Source organism: Thrips palmi, unplaced genomic scaffold (assembly GCF_012932325.1).
Source record: "Thrips palmi isolate BJ-2018 unplaced genomic scaffold, TpBJ-2018v1 HiC_scaffold_2, whole genome shotgun sequence".
In the NCBI taxonomy this organism is placed as follows: Eukaryota; Metazoa; Arthropoda; class Insecta; order Thysanoptera; family Thripidae; genus Thrips; species Thrips palmi.
Genome location: NW_023144629.1, coordinates 8617275 through 8635533, shown reverse-complemented (window position 1 = coordinate 8635533; position 18259 = coordinate 8617275). Strand labels below are relative to the sequence as shown.

General features: G+C 63.3%; 1 protein-coding gene across 8 annotated transcripts in view; it reads left to right on the top strand.

The window, feature by feature from the left end:
• LOC117647515 (sorbin and SH3 domain-containing protein 1) overlaps positions 1 to 18259 on the top strand; it is a 38654-nt gene that overhangs the window by 18012 nt on the left and 2383 nt on the right. For 5 of the 8 annotated variants that reach the window (XM_034389278.1, XM_034389272.1, XM_034389275.1 and 2 more), the window contains 10 exons: positions 3195 to 3306; positions 4091 to 4123; positions 4576 to 4635; positions 5881 to 5936; positions 6172 to 6350; positions 13711 to 13797; positions 15977 to 16187; positions 16740 to 16877; positions 17639 to 17868; positions 17960 to 18082. In XM_034389278.1, coding sequence (XP_034245169.1) covers positions 3195 to 3306; positions 4091 to 4123; positions 4576 to 4635; positions 5881 to 5936; positions 6172 to 6350; positions 13711 to 13797; positions 15977 to 16187; positions 16740 to 16877; positions 17639 to 17868; positions 17960 to 18082 — 1229 coding nt within the window. The remainder of the gene's footprint in view (positions 1 to 3194; positions 3307 to 4090; positions 4124 to 4575; positions 4636 to 5880; positions 5937 to 6171; positions 6351 to 13710; positions 13798 to 15976; positions 16188 to 16739; positions 16878 to 17638; positions 17869 to 17959; positions 18083 to 18259) is intronic. The other 3 variants (XM_034389273.1, XM_034389276.1, XM_034389277.1) reach the window with 3 other exon arrangements.

The window sequence follows — 18259 nt, the reverse complement described above, 5'->3', positions numbered from 1 at the left end:
ATTATTACATGCGTTATGTTATAGTTGATTGATTAGTTCGCTTAAAAATGACGCATGTGCCACGCACCACAGAGCACAATGGTAGACCGGTCGGTGGAGGCGGCCATAATTCCAGACGCGTTTTGAGCTCCAGAGTCGCTAAACAGGACTCGAACCGAGCGTGTGACCCCACCAATGGAAACCTCGATCGGAGAGCAATCCATTGGTGGGGTCACACGTGCGGTTCGAGTCCCATTTAGCGACCTGGAGCTCAACACGCGTTTAGAGTTTCGGCCGCCTCCACCGGTCTTCTGGCAAATCCACTGTGCTCGGTGGCTCTGGCTCGCATTTGCCTCGATGCCGCCCCGCATTTGCCGGCCTCTAGCCTAGCCTCTAGCGCACATGGCCCTCCGAGCCGAGTGGAGCCGAGTGGAGCCGAGCGGAGCGGTGCCCGGGGACCGAGCCGAGCCGCGGCCGGTGCGGCGGGGCCGAGCCGAGCCGGCCTCTGCGGCGCCACGGTTCGCCGAGCAGCACTGCAAGGCTATGGAGGGCGTGCCCACCTTCCGGGCGGATTCACCCCCCCCCCCTTCCCCCTCCCCTCCCCCTCCCCGTCGACGCCTGCCGCCGCCTGCTGCCCTAGGATCCCACCGGGATGATGATATTGTAAATCTAATAATAGCGCCGGCCTCTGCGCCCGTGTATTTCACGTCTGCTTGCCTCGCCGGACTGCCGACGCCGCTCCCGCCGCTCCGTCTCTCTCGCTCTGGCGGGGCGTACCGCGGGGCGTACCGCGGGGCGTACCGCGGGGCGTACCGCGGGGCGTACCGCGGGGGTGCGACGGAGACGGAGCGCCGCCCGGTGCAAGCTGTGCATGCGGCAGGCGCGGACGGCCGACGAGGCCAGCGCCGCCAGGCCGCCAACAAAGATGCAGTAAAAACGGACTCGCCGAAAACAGGGCGGCAACTTTTCGGAATAAATTTGCCTGCGGAAACTAGAGCCGCTCCTCCCGCTCGGCCGCGTCGCCGCTCCGCCGCGCCCCAGCCAGTTGGTACTATTTCAGCGGGATTCCTCATTCCGTCTTCTTCTTGCCGGGACGCGAATCGATTCCGTCTGTTTGAAAAGACCGCCAAATAGCGCGCAAGAGAGAGAGAGAGAGAGAGAGAGACCGAGAGAGAGAGAGAGAGAGAGAGAGAGAGAGAGAGAGAGAGAGAGAGAGAGAGAGAGAGAGGGAGGGAGGGAGTAAGCGAGAGGAAGATGGGCCGCGTAATTTCGCAGCTCGCGGCAACATGATGATCCAGATTCCGCGCTGCACCAAAGCAGCGCCGCTCGGATTGATGTTTGTCTACCCGGAAGGGGGAGGAGGGGGTGGAGAATAAGCCGCGAAGGAGGCCCGCCACCACGGAGACACGGAGTGCCGCCGCACAGTGGGCCCGAAGACCGGTGGAGGCGGCCAAAACTCTAGACGCGTTTTGAGCTCCAGAGTCGTTGAATGGGACTCGAATTGAACGAGTGACCCCACCCGTGGGTTGGTCTCCGAACGAGGAATCCATTGGTAGGGTCACGCGTTCGGTTCCAGTCCAATTTAGCGACTCTGGAGCTCAAAACGTGACCTTGATTTTGAAACCGATAGGCAACCGTAAGGCAACCGGAAGGCAATCGAAATTAGGCAATCGAAAGGCAATCGAAATTTAGACAGTCGAAAGGCAACCGAAAGGCAACTAAAAGGCAAACGAAAGGCAATCAAAATTTAGACAATCGAAAGGCAATCGAAAGGCAACCGAAAGGCAACCGTAAGGCGATCGAAAGGTGATCGAAAGGCGATCGAAAGGCAACCGAAAGGCAATGCAAAAGGTGCGGGCATTGGCATTAGTGCGGTCGCGCGTCCGCCCACCTTCGCCGCGCGCCTCGTGATAAGATAAAAGGCGTATCTCTCGTCCTTCCCCCCCCCCCTCCTCCTTCCTCACCGCCACCGCCACGGGGACGGCCCTGGCGGCCCCGGCGGTGCGGCCATGGCCCTGCCGGCGACGCCCATGCGGCGCGGCGATCGAGCGCTTCGCCGAGCTTCTCCGAGCTTGGCGGCGTCGCGAAGCCCTTGGCGGCGCTATTCGCCAAGTCGCGCCAAGTAGTGTCAGGGCGAGCCGAGCAGCCGCACTGCCCCGCCACTGTAGAGTGCCACAGTGTAGTGCCAGCCTGACAGCGACCGCGCCGCGCGGCAAACGGTGAGTCTGCGCGGGTACCCGCGGGTCGCGCCCTGGGAAAAGAGAGACTTTAGGTATTCGGGCCACTTGGCTCAAAATGTTATAAGAGTGCAGACACCCTGGGAATGTGACAACTGTGACGGTCTCATTTCGTTCCGGTTAAAATCTAGAGCAAAACAAAGTACTTGCACGAGGAAGAAAAAGTTCGATTTCAAAAAATGACCGCGTTTCTCGCGTATTGTGTAACCCCCCCCCCCCTGCGTTCCCGAAATAGTGCAATCAATCCCCTCGGCACTTCCGGGACGCTCGTCATGACGGAGGACGGAGTTCCGACGGAGTTCCGCATGGCGAGGCCGTCGGCGCCATCGGGCTCTCTGGGCGGCCGGCACACTGCATCACATCACACTGCACTGGGAGTGGCTGCACCGTGTCTGAACGGTGTGACAATGCGCGACGTCCCCCCTGCCCGACGTGTGTGTGTGTGTGTGTGTGTGTGTGCGTGTGTGTGTGTGTGTGTGTCCTCCCCCTTCCCTTCCTGCCTTGCTGGTGCCTGAGAGAGTAATCAACACTGATGGAGTGGAAACGGTTGGAGTGGTGGTCAAAGAACATCGGATGTGATTACTCTATGGTCCAGGCTGGGATGTTGGTCCCCCGTCCCGGCCCTCCCCCTAGGTGCGCGGCCGGATGCCTGAGGCGGGGACCGGGGGGGGGGGGGGGGAGGAGGAGGAGGAGGAACTTCGCCGGTGTGATAATTAAATGGACACCGCGGAACGCGCGATCCCCGCCGGCTGTTAACCAACTGTCAACTCCGGTTACAGCCGGCCGGGCCTGCCCGCGCCGCCTCGTCGCTCTGTCTCTCTCGCGCCCCTACGGGACGCCCCATGAGTGCGAGGGAGAGGGAGTCAGGGCGACGACGGGACGGACTTTCCACCGCACGCGCGTGTGTGTGTGTGTCGGTGTGTGTGAACAGCACCGATTTCCGCGACCTTTGTAAGCCGGTTCAATCGCGTGTTGCAGAGCGGTGTCCGAGTCGCTCAAGTATGCTGCCGAGGTGTACAAGAACCAGCCGGGCCGCATCGAGAACTACGAGCCCGGCAAGTCGTCCATCGCCGAGAAAGAAGCCAAGCAGGTGGGTTTTTCCCTCAGATTTCCCAAAGCCCCAAGCTTTCCCGCGTTCCTCGCGCGCGGCTTGTTCCGCTTCCTTCCTTTTCACGGCGGTAAAATATAAATGGAAAGGCTGCCAAATGGAAGGGAAATATTGTTGTACTGCGCGCGTCTGCCGTGCGCTGCGGTTTGTGTTGGCAGCGCCAGCAGCGCCAAGGTGAGGAGGCCTTTCTCCATGTTTGCGTTATAGTCGGTGTTCTACCCGCGCCGTGGTCCTTGCCTCGGTTCTTGGAGTCGATTCTTCAAATTTTATCCAAGTTTGATCCAAATTTTATCAAATTTTGATCCAGATTTTATCAAATTTTGATCCAAATTTTATCAAAGTTTGATCCAAATTTTAACATAGTTTGACCTAAATTTCAACATAGCTTAATCCAAATTTGACCCAAAATAATTTGGCCCAAATTTCATCATAATTTGGCCCAAATTTCATTAAAAGATAAACCCGAATTTCATTAAAATTTGGCTCAAATTTCCCAATGTCCCCTTGACAGTAGAAAGTTAATCAGTCAGTATCAGTGTGAGCATGACTGTTATCCGAACTTCACGCGTCGTGCCGTGCCCGGTAGTCGCTGTTTAGATGTCCCCCTCAGCGGGTTGCAGCTGAGAGATTGTAAACCTGTGCTTTACGTGTATAAGCGTGTGTCAACCGCATGCACCAAATGTATCGATATGTATGCATACACGTCGTGCCGCATGTTTATCGCAGAGCTCATGTTGTATCTGTGTCGTCTGCTTCTCTGTTGTAGTGGTGGGACGAGGTGCTGGACATCTTCGATGGGGTAGGTTGGAGTGTGTGCTGCCGTGGTTGTTGTGTGGTCTCACCCTCCACGTCGGCCCCGAACGGTGTTCTCATTCCCGAAGCCTTTTCTCTTTGTTTGTTTTGCTCAAGAGGGCCCCCAAACATTTGGCAACTATGTATAAATATTTTTTAAATCAAAAACTTCGAAATTTTCAAATTTTTTTTTTAAATAAAAGCTTAAAAAATCAAAAGAAAGATTTTTAATTAATCTAAATCTTTTAAAAATTTGAAAACGTTTTCAAATTTTGAATTTTAAATTTCAATTTTTAATGTCCAATTTTTTAATTTTCGGTTTGCGAAAAAAATTTAAAACACGAACTGTAACGAGTGTGACGGGGTCCCTCTCGAGCCCTCCCCCTCTAATGACTGGTTTGTGTCTTGGCCGTGTGTGCTTGTGTGTGCCGTTGCGCCGCGCCGTGCCTCGCGTCGTAGTGGTTGGACGACCAGTGGTCACCTCCGCGCTGTCGCCGCAGGCTCGCCTTCCTACAAAGTGTAAGCAGCAGCAGCATGCCGCTCTGGAACCCTTTGTGGGCCTTCCTCTGGACCCCTCCCCCCCCCTCCCCCTTCCCCTGGCGTAGTCCTCTGGAATCCCCGCTGCGGGCAACAGGCAGACGCTGCCGCCGCTGCCGCCAATGTGACTAATGCTGATATTAACGGCCCGCTGCTGTTGGCGGAGGCCGGCTGGGGCACGGCAGCTAGGGCAGAGCGAGGTGCCACGCCGTCCCAAATCTAATATTGCCAGGCGGCCTCTGCCAGCCTCTAGCCCGGTCTCTGCCCCGGCTTCTGTCTGGCCTCTGCCCGGCCTCTGCCCGGCCTCTGCCCGGCCTCTGCCCGGCCTGTGCCTCCTCTGGCCTGTCGGCGAGTCACGCGGTCGGGGGGAATAATTAATAATTGGGGTCCGGGGAATCTGCATGCTGGCCCCGACTGCAGTTGTTGTTGCTGCTTCTGCTGTTGTTGTTTTTGTTGTTGTTGTTGGGAATGGCGCACGAAGCTGCTGCCGCCGGTCGATTCCCAAATGAGCGGGCCGAATCTCCGGAAAATCGGCACGGAAAACGAAAACAACAACAACTGTTCTGTATGGGACTGCTCCATTTTCCCGCTCTTTTATCTCTACCTCTCTTTCTTGAAACAGCTAAATTCTCTGTTGTTCTGTGAAGCATGCGTGAACTGCCTGAAACTTTTTTGCACGAAGCCGCAAGCGCGCGCCCTGGAGCTCCAGGCTAGCCGTCTGGTCTGCGCGGTCCAGGCGGGGCTCGGCGGGGCGGGGCCGAGCTAGAGAGACTGGAACGTCTCTCCAGCGGGTCCAACCTCTCGAGCGGTCCCCGCAAGTGCCGTGGGCATTACGGCATTATTCAAATTAATCGCTGCACTGTAAGTGGCCTATTAAAACTTGTCGCTCGAACCACGGCCCGCCGCGGCGGGGTTTCGAATCGTCAACCCCCCGGCGGTCGGTCGTGGTCGTGGGTCTCGTTAAGATGCTTCACTCTTTCGAACAGCTTAAGGGATCTTTTAAACGCGGCACGGAAAGAAAAGGTTGGCGTGCTCTGCTGAATCGCGCCGCCACGCGAAGCGCGAAGCGGCCTTGAGTTACGCTCTGGATTTGTTTTGTGCGCACGGTTTCTGCTTGGTCACGTTGTGTTGCCCTGTACTGGCTTGCTGTCAAGTTCCAGCAAGCGGCCGAAAAGAGAGAGAGTGCGAGAGAGAAACAACTCACCCCGGTCTTCTTCCTGCCGACAGATGGAGAAACGAAACAAGGAAAACCTGCAAGCTTTCAAGCCAACTTTTATGACCTAGTGAGTTTCTTTATTTTTTATTTACTCTGACCTCTTGCAACTTGGGATTTTTGGAAAGAGGGGAAACTTGCCGCGAAATAAGAATTTACAAAATAAACCGAGGTTATGTCGCTGTGTTGCGCAGTGCGCCAACGTCCCCCCACTTTTTCATCAAGCTAATTTATTTACGCGCGAATCCTTATGAAAATTTGTCGCATTGAAGCGGACTTGTTTGACGTTGACCTTGCCCCCGCAGCGCGCTCAAGGAGTCCGGCTACGAGAGTGACACCCAGCTTGTGGTGCGGCGGCGCGAGGACGGCCCCGGCACCGAGCCCCTGTCCCCGGCGCAGCAGCGCACCGCCTACAAGGAGATCCAGAAGGGGGGCGACGTCCCCCTGCACGGCCTGCGAAAGACGGCGCCCGAGAAGCCCAAAGGTGAGTCCCGGACACCGAGGCGGCGTTGTCCGAGGCGACGCCGGGGCCGTCTTTGACGGCGTCCTCGGAGGACGTCTTTGACGGCATCCTCGGGGGCGTCTTTGACGGCGTCCTCGGAGGACGTCTTTGACGGCGTCCTCGGGGGCGTCTTTGACGGCGTCCTCGGAGGACGTCTTTGACGGCGTCCTCGGAGGACGTCTTTGACGGCGTCCTCGGAGGACGTCTTTGACGGCGTCCTCGGAGGACGTCTTTGACGGCGTCCTCGTGGGCGTCTTCGACGGCGTTCTCGGGGGCGTCTTTGACGGCGTCCTGGCGGCCGTTCTCGGTGCTGTCATTACCGCGAAGGCTGTCGTCTCGACGACGCGGCCACGCGGCCTGCAAACAGGCGAAGTTTTCTCATCATTTTAGCCGTCCGTCTGGTCCAGCGCAGCGCACGCTCCAAGGGACGCACCCTGGCGCCACCAGCCGCCAGCCGCGGTGTCGGCGCACGGGGCACGTCACAGAGACTCGCATGGAACTGGGTTTTGGTGGTTTTGGTGGAGGTGTTGCCTGTCAAAGCTTTTATTTCGCCCCCTCGAAACTTGCCGCGTCGCGGCGCACCGCTCTCTCTCGCTCCTTCTGGGACCCGCGACTAACGCCGCCGCCGCACGGGGCCCCGTCGCACGCTCGGCTCGGCAGCCAGACTTCACTCAGCCAACAACTTCAACTTTTAGCCCTTCTGCGAGCCCTCCGCCGCGGCGGCCAAGCGCACAGCGCGCACAGCCCCTTTCGCTTTGCGCTCTGCGCTTTGCCCCGGGCTGGCGGGGCTGGCGGGGCTGGCGGGGCTGGCGGCGGTCCCGGGCAAATGCATGCCGACCTCGTGCATGACAAGCCACGCGGGGCGGCCGCCGCTCAGCCGCCGCTCAGCCGCCCCTTGGCGCCCTCCCCCACCCCCACCCCTCCGCACCGTCACCGCACAGCCCCTTTCACTTCCCATATCCCTGAGGCTGAATGGGCCGGGGACCGCACGGGTCGCACGGCGCACAGGACGAGGATGCTGGTACACCAGCTGAGTGCACTCTGCTGCGTCTGTCCGCCTGTTCATCTGTCTGTTCGCCTCTCTAACGACCTACGCATACGTGACACATTTATGTCTGCGTATGTTTTCTTTTGTCTGTCCCTCTCTGCTGAACCAATCGCGGCGGCATTCTGTTGCGTAAGTCAAAGCCGAAATGAATCATTACTCGTGAATTTAACCTTCAAATCGATTAACACCTTCGCGCCGAAGCCAAGTTTGGTGGAAAAGCCTAGATGCCGAGGGTGCTAACTTCCGAACCTTACGTCGCAACCACATGGCACATGGATATTCGGACTTGGTATGACCACCCAAACACCATGCGCCAAAAATCTCCTATACGAGAACCATGTTCTCGTGTCGGCGTCTGAGCCTTTGCCGTACGAGAACCATGTTCTCGTACCGGCTGAAAAGCCACAATTGGTGGTAAAGGGATGATACAATTAGAACTCAACCAAAAAAAAAAGACTCAGCCTCTTTACGAGAACATGGTTCTCGCACGATAAAAGCCCAAACGCCGATACGAGAACATGGTTCTCGTCACGAGCTGTTTTCGTTCAAAACCTCTAGAAAAGATGGGGTAACTCGGATCGAAAAAGCGATGCCATATTTGGCACGAGAACCATGTTCTCGTGCCATATTACATGCTTGAGACTTAGATTTTTAGCCGAAATGTTGGAAATTTTACGCAGATTCCGAATATGGCATCGCTTTTTCGATCCGAGTTACCCCATCTTTTCTAGAGGTTTTGAACGAAAACAGCTCGTGACGAGAACCATGTTCTCGTATCGGCGTTTGGGCTTTCAGCGTGCGAGAACCATGTTCTCGCACCGGCGCGAAGGTGTTAATCAAAGCCATGCTTCTAATTTAAAATTCATCCTAGCTCATATACTTATTGTTTTTTTTCCGCTCGTGCTTGCCAATGCCTCTGGGCGTGCATAGAGGACGCCGACGTCCCCTCGCCCCGTCCCCGCCTGTCCCGTCGTCGCCCTGCCGGCCCCGCCAGCCCCGCCAGCCCCGCCAGCCCGTCCCCTACCTTCTCCCAGCTGAAGCGCAGCGCGCCGTCCCTGGTGCCGCTGCTCGGCTCCCCGCCGCCCCCGTTGACGCCGCGACGCCGGTCGTCGTCGCGCGGCTCCACGCTCCGCCTCTGGTCCAGGATGAGCCTGGCCAGCTCGACGCCGTCGTCGTCGACGCCGCGCAGGTCCGTGTCCGCCTCGGCCGCCGACTCGCACGTGCGCTACCTGCGCGACCGCCTGTCCGCCAAGCTGGGCGTGGAGGCCGAGCCCGCCGCCGCCAAGAAGAGCAAGGGCGAGGCCAAGCGCCGGAAGCAGGTGGCGGCCAGCCCCGCCAGCCCGGCCACCAGCAGCACCGCGGCGCCGCCCAAGCCGCGCACGCGGTCGCCGCGCAAGGAAGGCCGCGCCAGCAAGGACCCGCTGCGGCTGTCTCCGCCGCTGGCCGCGCCCTCCGCAGTGCGCCGCGTCCTGCGCACCTCCACGACGGTCAGCAAGGACGAGAAGGACCGCGCCGTCAAGGTGACGGTCAACATCTCGGCGCGCGGGAACAACAACAAGCCCTCGCCGCAGCCCGGCAGCAGCCGCAGCAGCCGGCCGTCCAGGCCGCCGTCGTCGACCTCGACGCTCCGCGACGCGGTGCTCAGTGAGGCCAGACGGCCCGGGTCGCGAGCCAGCCGCCGCGGCGCGGAGTCCACCGAGCCGCCGGAACCCATCACCATCTTCAAGTCCCCCGCGCGGAGGACGCCGTCGGAGGATCCGACCGCCCGGAGGAAGGTCCGGCGCCCGCGGCCGGAGTCCGTGGTGTACCCAGTGCCCCCGCCCGCGCCCAGGGTCATCGCGGCCAGGAAGGTGGCCAGCTCGTCTGCCAGCCCGCGACCGCGGCGCGCCGACGACGCCCCACCGTCGTGCTCTTACAGAGGCACTACCGTCAGGACAGAGACACCGCCTCGGCCGGAGCGCCCCACAGGCCACGTGTCGCTAGTGGACACCAAGCCCGTCGTCCGCTACTGGCCCGCGTCCGGCCCGCCCGGCTCGCAGCACTTCTTCGAGCACCTCTTCTGTCGCGACCTGTCCCCCACGCCCTCGCAGCTCAGCATGTCGCGGTTGTCCGTGGCGGAGCGCGCGAGGCTGTTCTGCGGCGGTGCGCCGCCGCCGGCCCGGCCCGCCTTCAAGTCGGAGCCGTCGCTGGGCTCGCTCAACGTGTACCTGCAGCAGAAGAAGCCCGTGTCCGAGTCCCGGTTCCGCAGCCTGGACCGCGCGTCCAGGCTGTCCAGGTCCTCCAGCCCGCCGCGGCGCCGCGCGCTGTGCCCGGACCGCGACCACGACTTCTTCTCCATGGTGCAGCGCTTCGAGGCCGAGGAGAGCGTGCACGTGTCCGTGACGCACCGCAGCGCCAGCGAGCCGCCCCCGAGCGCGCCGCCCCCGCCGCCCCCGCCCCTGCAGCCCTGCAGCGCACGCACCGCGACGGTCAGCAGGTCGCCCTCACACCGCCGCATCCAGGGCGCGCGCAGCTCGCGGCGCTCCGTGGAGGGCGTGGAGGGCGTGCGCGTGGAGAGCGTCCGCGCGGCCCGAGGCGCGGACGCGGAGCACCACGACGGCGGCGGCAAGCGGCGCAGCCTGAGCCTCAGCTCCAGCACGGTGGACGAGCAGCACCAGGACTACCAGGCCTACGTGCTGGAGCTGGTGCACGCCACCAAGAAGTCGGAGCGCTTCCGGGAGCTCAACGAGTTCTACACCAAGCTGGAGCGCATGGGGCAGCTGGAGCGCACGGCGTCCACGGGGGACCTGCGTCCGCGCGGCCGCCACGAGGAGATCATCGACTACGACCGGTGGCGCAGCGTGCGTACCAAGGAGCGCGCCGAGGAGGAGCTGCAGCGCCTGTACCGCCGCCTCAAGGAGGACCAGCGCAGCAAGGACCTGCTGTTCTCCACCAAGGACGTGAACGCCGTGCGCTGGAAGGGCGACCGCGGGCTGCGCGTCAAGGACCGCTCCGTCGAGGACCTGCGCACTCACTTCCGCCGCCTGAGCACGGAGGACGCGTCGCGGTCGTCGTCGTGCACGCGGCACCAGGACGTGTACAAGCCGCTGTGGCGGGGCAACTCGGTGGCCAACCTGGCCAACAGCTTGAAGCGGACCTCCGCCTCGCACCGCGGCCGCCCCGTCACGCGCACCGAGCTCACCTCGCGGTCCCTGGACCGCAAGCACCTCACCAGGCACGAGGTGGGCGCCATCGGCAACCGCCTGTGGAGCAGCCTGTCGCTGGAGCAGGTCAACGCCCTCAAGTGCCAGCTCAACGAGATCTACAGCAGCGGCGGCTCGCTGCGGCGCGGCGCCTCGTCCGACGCGGCCGGTCGGTGCGTCGTGACGGTGGGCGAGGACGCCAGCTGCGACGCCGGCTCGCAGGGGCAGCTGTTCGTACGCAGCAACTCGCTCGTCAGCAGCGAGGACCTGTACGCCGAGATCCTGATGCGGCGGCAGCTGCGGCGCGCCGAGAGCCTCAAGGCGGACTCGATCGGCTCGCTGGCGGCGTGGCGGGACGAGGACGAGCACCACCACCACCAGCACCACCACCAGCAGCAGCAGCCCAGGCCGGCGCCAGCGCCCTGCCACAACCTGACCGAGGCCGACAAGCGGCGGCTGTCGCGAACGCTCGGCCAGGAGGTCCTGCACCGCCGACGCGCGCGCAGCGTCGTGTCCCCCAGGGAGACGATGGGCGCCGTGGCCGCCAAGGAGGCCAACGTGGTGGCCTGCAAGTGGACGCCGTCGTCGCCGCGGACGTGCTACTCGCTGGAGACGTCCGACGGCCAACGCGAGGACCTTCTCATCGTCCTCGACGAGCCGCCACCGCCACCACCGCCACTGCCGGCGCCGCCCGAGACGAAGAGGGTGAAGGCCTCCAAGAAGCAGGCCAAGGAGCACGTGGAGCAGCCGCGCGCCGTGTCCGCCAGCGAGACGGAGAGCGCGAGCTCGGCCACGTCCACCAGGACCGTGATCCGGGTGGAGCCGCACGTGCAGAGCAAGGTGGACTACTTCGAGAGCATGGAGAGCAGCTCCGGGCCCGCGTCGCTCGCCGCCACTGCAGTGCCTTGCCCAGCGTCGCCGGCCTTGAGCACCGCGGCGATGGCGGCGATGGCGGAGCAGCCCGACGCCGAGGCCATCGATCGGCGGCCTGCATCGGCCGCGTCCGCCGCGTCCGCCGCGTCTGCTGCATCGGTGTCCCCCGGTACCAACGGCGCGACTACCACTACCAGCGCTACAGGCGCTACAGGCGGCGGCCTCTCGAGCTCGCAGTCGCACGCCGACCTGAGGGAGCTCTTCGGCGAGAGCCACGCGGGCCGCCACTACGCCGCCAGCACTGCGGCGCACGCCCCGCGGCAGCCGCCGCCGCGCCGGCCGCGCTCCGCCAGCCTGGAGAGCCTGCTGCAGCACTCGCCCGCCGCCTCGCCCGACCCCACCAAGTACTACCGCGCCTACATCCGCATGGTGAAGGGCGGCGACGTGCGCCGCCTCGCCGACCGCTTCGAGAGCCTCGACGACCTCACGTACATGTGCGTGCGCGACCCGCGCGACGCCCCCGGCGCCAGGGCGCGCCTGGCCAGGGCGTGCCGCAGCGACCCCGACCTGGCGCGGCCTGGCGCCGAGGACAGGCGCGTCGTGGTCCGGGGCCACGAGGCCGGCGACGTGGACTGGCTGCGGCGCCGGTACGAGGCCAACAAGGGCGTGCGCAAGCAGGCGTCGCCCGTGCCGCGCAAGCCGCTGGACGACCGCTTCATGCCCCACATCAACGTCATCAGCAAGACGGCCAGCTTGCAGCGCCGCAGCGCCACCGCCAGCAGCACCTCGTCGTGCTCCAGGGGCAGGCCGACGGGCAGGCCGACGGGCAGGCCGACGGGCAGGCCGACCCCCAGGCCGCGGTCCGACCCCAGCCCCGAGGAGCGCTTCCGCACCGGGACCGTGGACCGCCTGCGATCCAAGTTCGAGTCGGAACTGTCCTTGCTGGGCCAGATGTTCACGTCGACGCCGGACGTGCACGAGCTGAGAGACATCGCGCCCTTCTTGGGGTGCCGCTGGGTGGCGCACCAGTACCCGGAGCCCGAGCCCATGTCCCCGCTCAGCCGCTCGCTGTCCGCCCTCGACGTGGAGCGCGCCCGGTCCCCCGGCAGGCCGCCCGCGCGCCCGCGCCCCGCGTCCGCGTCCCCGACCCGCCGGCAGCCCGCCTCCATCCTCAAGCAGGCCAGGTACGACAACGCGGGGGGCTCACGTCAGCGCAGTGCGTGCAGTGACTTGCACCAAACAAAACCAAACACGATGACAAGGACACTGCGCCGGGATTCGAACCCGGCGGCTTTACAGCCCCGCCCTTGCCCTCCTTGCGGTAAGGGCAACCTTGACGAGACGAGCACGATGCGCTGACGTGGGCATGCCGATATCCCCCTCCCTCGGCCTGCCTCGGCCTGCCTCGGCCCCGAGGCCGCGCCACCGCAGCGCAACAGCGGTTCGGCGCGGCCGGGCGTGGCGGGGGGTGGCCGTCGCCGTCGTCGTGTCTCTAGGAGCTGTTCCCCCAGGCACCGCGCCGCCGCCGTCAACGTCCCCGTCACCTACGACCGCTTCGCCAACCAGCCCTTCGACCCGAGCATCCACCGGCCCGTGTGCCGCTACCAGCCCGTGCCGCCCCCGCTGCCGGAGCCCTGCCGCCCCCTGCGGCCGCTGCGGCCCGTGCTGCCCCGCCGGCCCTGGACGGCCATGGACTACTGGTGGCGGCACTGCGTCGCCCCGCGGCCCAGCGTCCACTTCAAAGGTGTCCACGCCCTCCTTGACGGCCACCTCGAGCACCTCGGCACGCACCGACATCGGCACCGCCTCTCCAACGCACCCACGTCGCCGCACCGTCCGCGACCACTGTCCCCCACCCCCACCCCACCCGTCGCACCAAGCCCCCTAACCAAAAAGCAATAAGCCCCGCCGCTGCGGGGATTCGAACCCGAGCCGGGCGGGACACGCTCCACCAAAACCTTGTTCCTTGTTGAGTTGAGAGGCAGACAAAGCCCCGCTGCGGCTGGCCAGCGCTGCCAGCGCGGGGTGGCTGCCGATCGGACGCGCAGTCTGCGGCGAAGAAAGAGAGGGGAGGGGGGCTCCGCCGCTACACCGTAGTGGGCCTCTCACACGAGGCCCACTACTACACCGTCTAGGGGGGTGATTGTCTACGCTGCACTGTGTTCGCCGGTGGCGTCGCCATCCCCTTCAGAAGGGCCAGAGGTCCGTGCGTGTTCACGTCTTCCATGTTGTCCTTCAGATCCCGAGCCAGAGCTCGACTTTACTCACGGCGTGGCCCCCGTGTCGGCCGCGTCCGCCGCGTCCAGGGCGTACGAGTCGGAGCCAGGTAACGTGCTGCCTGCTGTGCGGTCGTGTGTTCCAAGCTGAATAACCCTGTTGCTTTGTGTGGACAGACTAAAAAAAAAAGCACGGAGCGGCGGACTTGGGCGCTCGATCGTCTGGAAGCATTTAATGGTCTGCGGTCTTGGAGTAATTCTGCAAGCGGGCGGGGAAGCGAGCTCTTTTTCGTGCGCTGGATTAACGAATTGTGTGGTGCAGTGAAAAATTAACCAGACGCGAGAAAAAAAAAGAACGAAAGAGAATGAAAGAAACGCACCAGAGTGTTTTTACTGCTCGACTAAAACGGCGTTTTTCAAATAATTTTGTTTCGGGGCAGTTGTTTTCTCTTTGTTTTCAGTGCCTTCTTTAAAAAAACGCAATCTTTTAATCTTTATTTCAGTGTTGTTGTGACTTGAGAAACTAACAGGGCGTTGCCTTCTTCTCTTCAAAGCGGCTGCAATGGTGCATCGTGTAGCGACCTTGTCTTGATGGTTCTTGTTCGCCCCTCCACCCCCCCCCTCCCACAGCCTCCTCGTCGTCTGCTTCCTCGTCCTCGAGCGCGGCTCGCTTGATCTCCGGGACCCTCCGAGGTAATCATCGTGTCCCGCGTGGCGGCAAAAACGACACAACAGGTCTGCAGGTCTGGCGCATGCTTCATGGTCCGCGCCCCACGCTCGGGCTGCTCGGCCGGGCCGAGGCGCCGAGGGCCTCGACGAGCAGGAAAGAGAGAGACGGCGAGGGCGCTGCCGCGGGCTGTCGTCGCTCTGTCTCTGTCGCACCCTCACGGAACGCCCCACGAGTGCGAGAGAGGCAGATAGCGACGAAAACGCCGCCCGGAACCGCCCTGCCGCTTTCTAGGGAACTAACTAAGCCTACGGCCTACGGGGGCGCCGAAACGTCAGCGCGAAAGGAGAAAGGAAAGGGGGAGGGGGTGGGGGGAGGGGAATCGTCGGAACGCCGAGACGAACAATTGGCTCGATGGGCCCCTAAACTAATTAGTGCGGAAAGCCGCGTGCCGACGCAAGCAGTCGAAGCGCGGGCGGATTAGCCGCGAAGCACGACGCGAAGCACGACGCGAAGCACGACGCGAAGCACGACGCGAAGCACGACGCGAAGCACGACGCGAAGCACGACGCGAAGCACGACGCGAAGCACGACGCGAAGCACGACGCGAAGCACGACGCGAAGCACGACGCGAAGCACGACGCGAAGCACGACGCGAAGCACGACGCGAAGCACGACGCGAAGCTCGCGACTCCCGAAGCAGGATAATGGCGGGACTCGACGTGTGTTGTCACGTGAAGATGAGTCGGGGAGGGGGGGGGGAAGACCGGCCCGGGCCGCCTGTCGCGTCCGCCGGCCGTCGCATCGACGGTGAAGACCTATGGAAATGTCAGGGTGGGGTGGAGGGCCGGTGGGCGGGGAGGCCTGCACGAGGACGAGGGCTGCAAAGGCTGCAAAGGGTGCCGCCGGCTCGCCAGGTGCGCCGGCCGAGTGGCACGTCCACGTCGCGTCGCGGTGGTTCGGCCCGTCGTCGCGGTGCTCGCGGACGTCCTCCGCGTCGTGGTGGCGTCGCCGTTGCGGGAGGCCGTCATCAAGGGGGCGCGGCGGCCGGCGGGGGCGGACCATCCGGACGACCAGGATGCGCCGCCCCCGCCCGCCCCGCGCGCCGCGCCGCGCACCGTGTCCGCGGCCTCGACGGCCACGCCGATGCCCGCGCCGCGACTCCGCCAAGGGCCCCGTCAAGGACCCCGCCAAGGGCCCCGCCCCGCCCTGTGCTGCCCCGCGGGCTGCGGCCTGGCCCGCGGCGGGGCCATGGTCGCCGTCAGAGGTACGAAAGACTGACTAGTGCGCCGCCGTGCCGCCATCCGCAGGCGGCTGCAGGCTGATTCCGATCAGTGCCCCGTCTCTCGCACCCTCGCGCCTGCGCCCAGTGAGCGCGAGAGAGACGGAGCGACCGGTGTCGCTTCGCTCGGCGCGGCCGGGGAAAGGTCAGCATCTATTCCCGCAATGCACGTGTCGCCGTGCCGCCGCGCCGCCCGGATGGTCGCAAGGGGCCGCGGTGGGACGACAAGAAGGACGAGACCCACCTGCTTCTCCCCACCTGCCGCCTCCCACTCACCCGCCCTGGTTGTGGTTGTGGTCCTTACCGTGTACCAGCCCCTGACGCCGCCGTCTGCCCGCAGAGTCTCCACACCGCTACACTGACTCCGAGGTGACGATCCGCTACCGGTCCCCGGTGTCCGCCCTGGACGCCGGCGGCCGGCCGCTCAGCGAGCAGGAGCTGAGCCGGCGCCAGGCCGAGGCCATGCGCAGGCTGTACCAGGAGGAGCGCCGGCGCAAGTACCTCTACGAGCTGCAGGACATCAACTCCCGCAGGCACACCGACAACTTCACGTGAGTGCTCCCAGCGACCGTGTCCCTTCCCGTAAACCGAGAGTCGTTTTCGTCGCCCTGTCTCTCTCGCACCGGCACAGAACGCCCCACGAGTGCGAGAGAGACAGAGGGACGGAACCGACTCTCGGAATCAGTCTGCTGGCACAAGCGAACGCCAATCCGTTCCCGCGAATGTGCGTACCGCGTGGTAATGCGTGTTTACGGACGTGTGTCTGTGTACGCGTGCGTGTGTGCGAGGGACTAAGGAGCTCTGCGGGGGGGGGGGGCTTTCTCGCGGCGACGCGGCGTGCCGTCGCGCGGCGTAGCTCGGCGCTGCCACCCCTGAAAGCCACTCCACTCCTCTCCAATTTCTTCGTTGCCACGGTTAATCTTGTTGGCCAGGCGGCACGCCAAGTCCCCGCTCCGAGCCGCCGAGCCTGGCCGAGCCTCGCTCCCTCCCCGCATTACGTGGGGCCACGCGCATTAGGGTGCCGCAGACGACGAAACAACAACAACAAAAACACTGATTCCTATTCAGTTGGTTATTGTAATTTGGTTGGTTGGTGCTTGCAGGCCGTCGCAGAAATCGCCCATCCCGCTGAACCGCTACGACGACCTGCTGGACGAGTACTGGACGTCGGGCCGGAGTACGACCCCGGTGGCCCGGCTGGCCGCCAAGGCGCTCTACAACTTCGTGGGCCAAACGCCGAGGTGAGTTCACACTTTCCTTTCTTCTCCATTTTCCAGTCCATTTTCTCGCTTTCGCCACGCGGCTCTCTTTACCTCTCCGTCTGCGTCGTCGTTCGAAATTCGGCGGCGAACCCTGACATATCACAGTGGGCCAGAAGACCGGTGGAGGCCACCAAAACTCCAGACGCGTTTTGAGCTCCAGAGTCGCTAATAGGGACTCGAACCGAACGTGTGACCCCACCAATAGATTCCTCGTTCGAAGAGCAATCCATTAGTGGGGTCACACGTTCGGTTCGAGTCCCATTTAGCGACTATGGAGCTCAAAACTCGTCTAGAATTTTGGCCGCCTCCACCGGTCTTCTGGCCCACTGTGCATATATCTCCCTTCGGCCCGCTCGGGCCCGCTGTGGCTGAGGATTCCCAGGGCGGGGTAAAAGGGGAGGGGGAGGGGGCTCTTTCCACCACCGGCGGAGGAAGATCCTGGAGCGCGCGCGAGAGAGAGATTGGTGAACTTGAATTGAGCCCTCTTCCAGGAGAGAGACGCGCCCGCCGCCCGCCGCCGCCGCCTCTCTCGCACAGGCCTTGCCGAAGCGTGCGCTCCCTCTCTCTCTCTCTCTCTCTCTCTCTCTCTCTCTCTCTCTCTCTCTCTCTCTCTCTCTCTTGCGCGCTCACTCAACCCCCCGCTCGCTCCTCGCTGCACGACGGCGGTGGGGCGCTGGCATGCTGGGTCCTGGAAGTCCTGGAAGTGGGTCACGATGCTGACGGTTGTTTATTTCCTCCAGGGAGCTGAGCTTCCGACGCGGCGACGTGATCCTGGTCAAGCGGCAGGTGGACCGCAACTGGTACGAGGGCGAGCACAACGGCACCATGGGCCTGTTCCCGGCCAACTACGTGGAGGTGCTGCCCTACGACCACCTCCGCGCCACGCCCACCAAGCGCGTGCAGGAGGGCCAGGCGCGCGCCCGCTTCAACTTCATCGCGCAGACCCGGCTCGAGCTGTCCCTCGCCAAGGGTAAGCTCACAGTGCACTCGTAACAAACACGTTCGATATGTCTTTTGTCCGAAGAAAAAGCGGTCCTTTTGACTGTAACTTTGTTTCCCAGGCGAGCTGGTGAACCTGATCCGTCGCGTGGATGAGAACTGGTTCGAGGGCCGCGTCGGCAACCAGAAGGGCATCTTCCCCGTGTCCTACGTCGAGGTCCTGCTCGAGCCCAGCGAGAGGCCAGGTAAGCCCGCTGGAGACTGGAGCGCCTGCGAACGTCAGGGTAGGCCATCCGCCGCACGGCTGTGCGTTGCAGCACCGCGATGCGTGCCAGGCGCTCGCTCTCCTCAGGCGGCCAAAATGCAAGACGCGTTTTGAGCTCCAGAGTCGCTAAATGGGACGCGAACCGAGCGTGTGACCC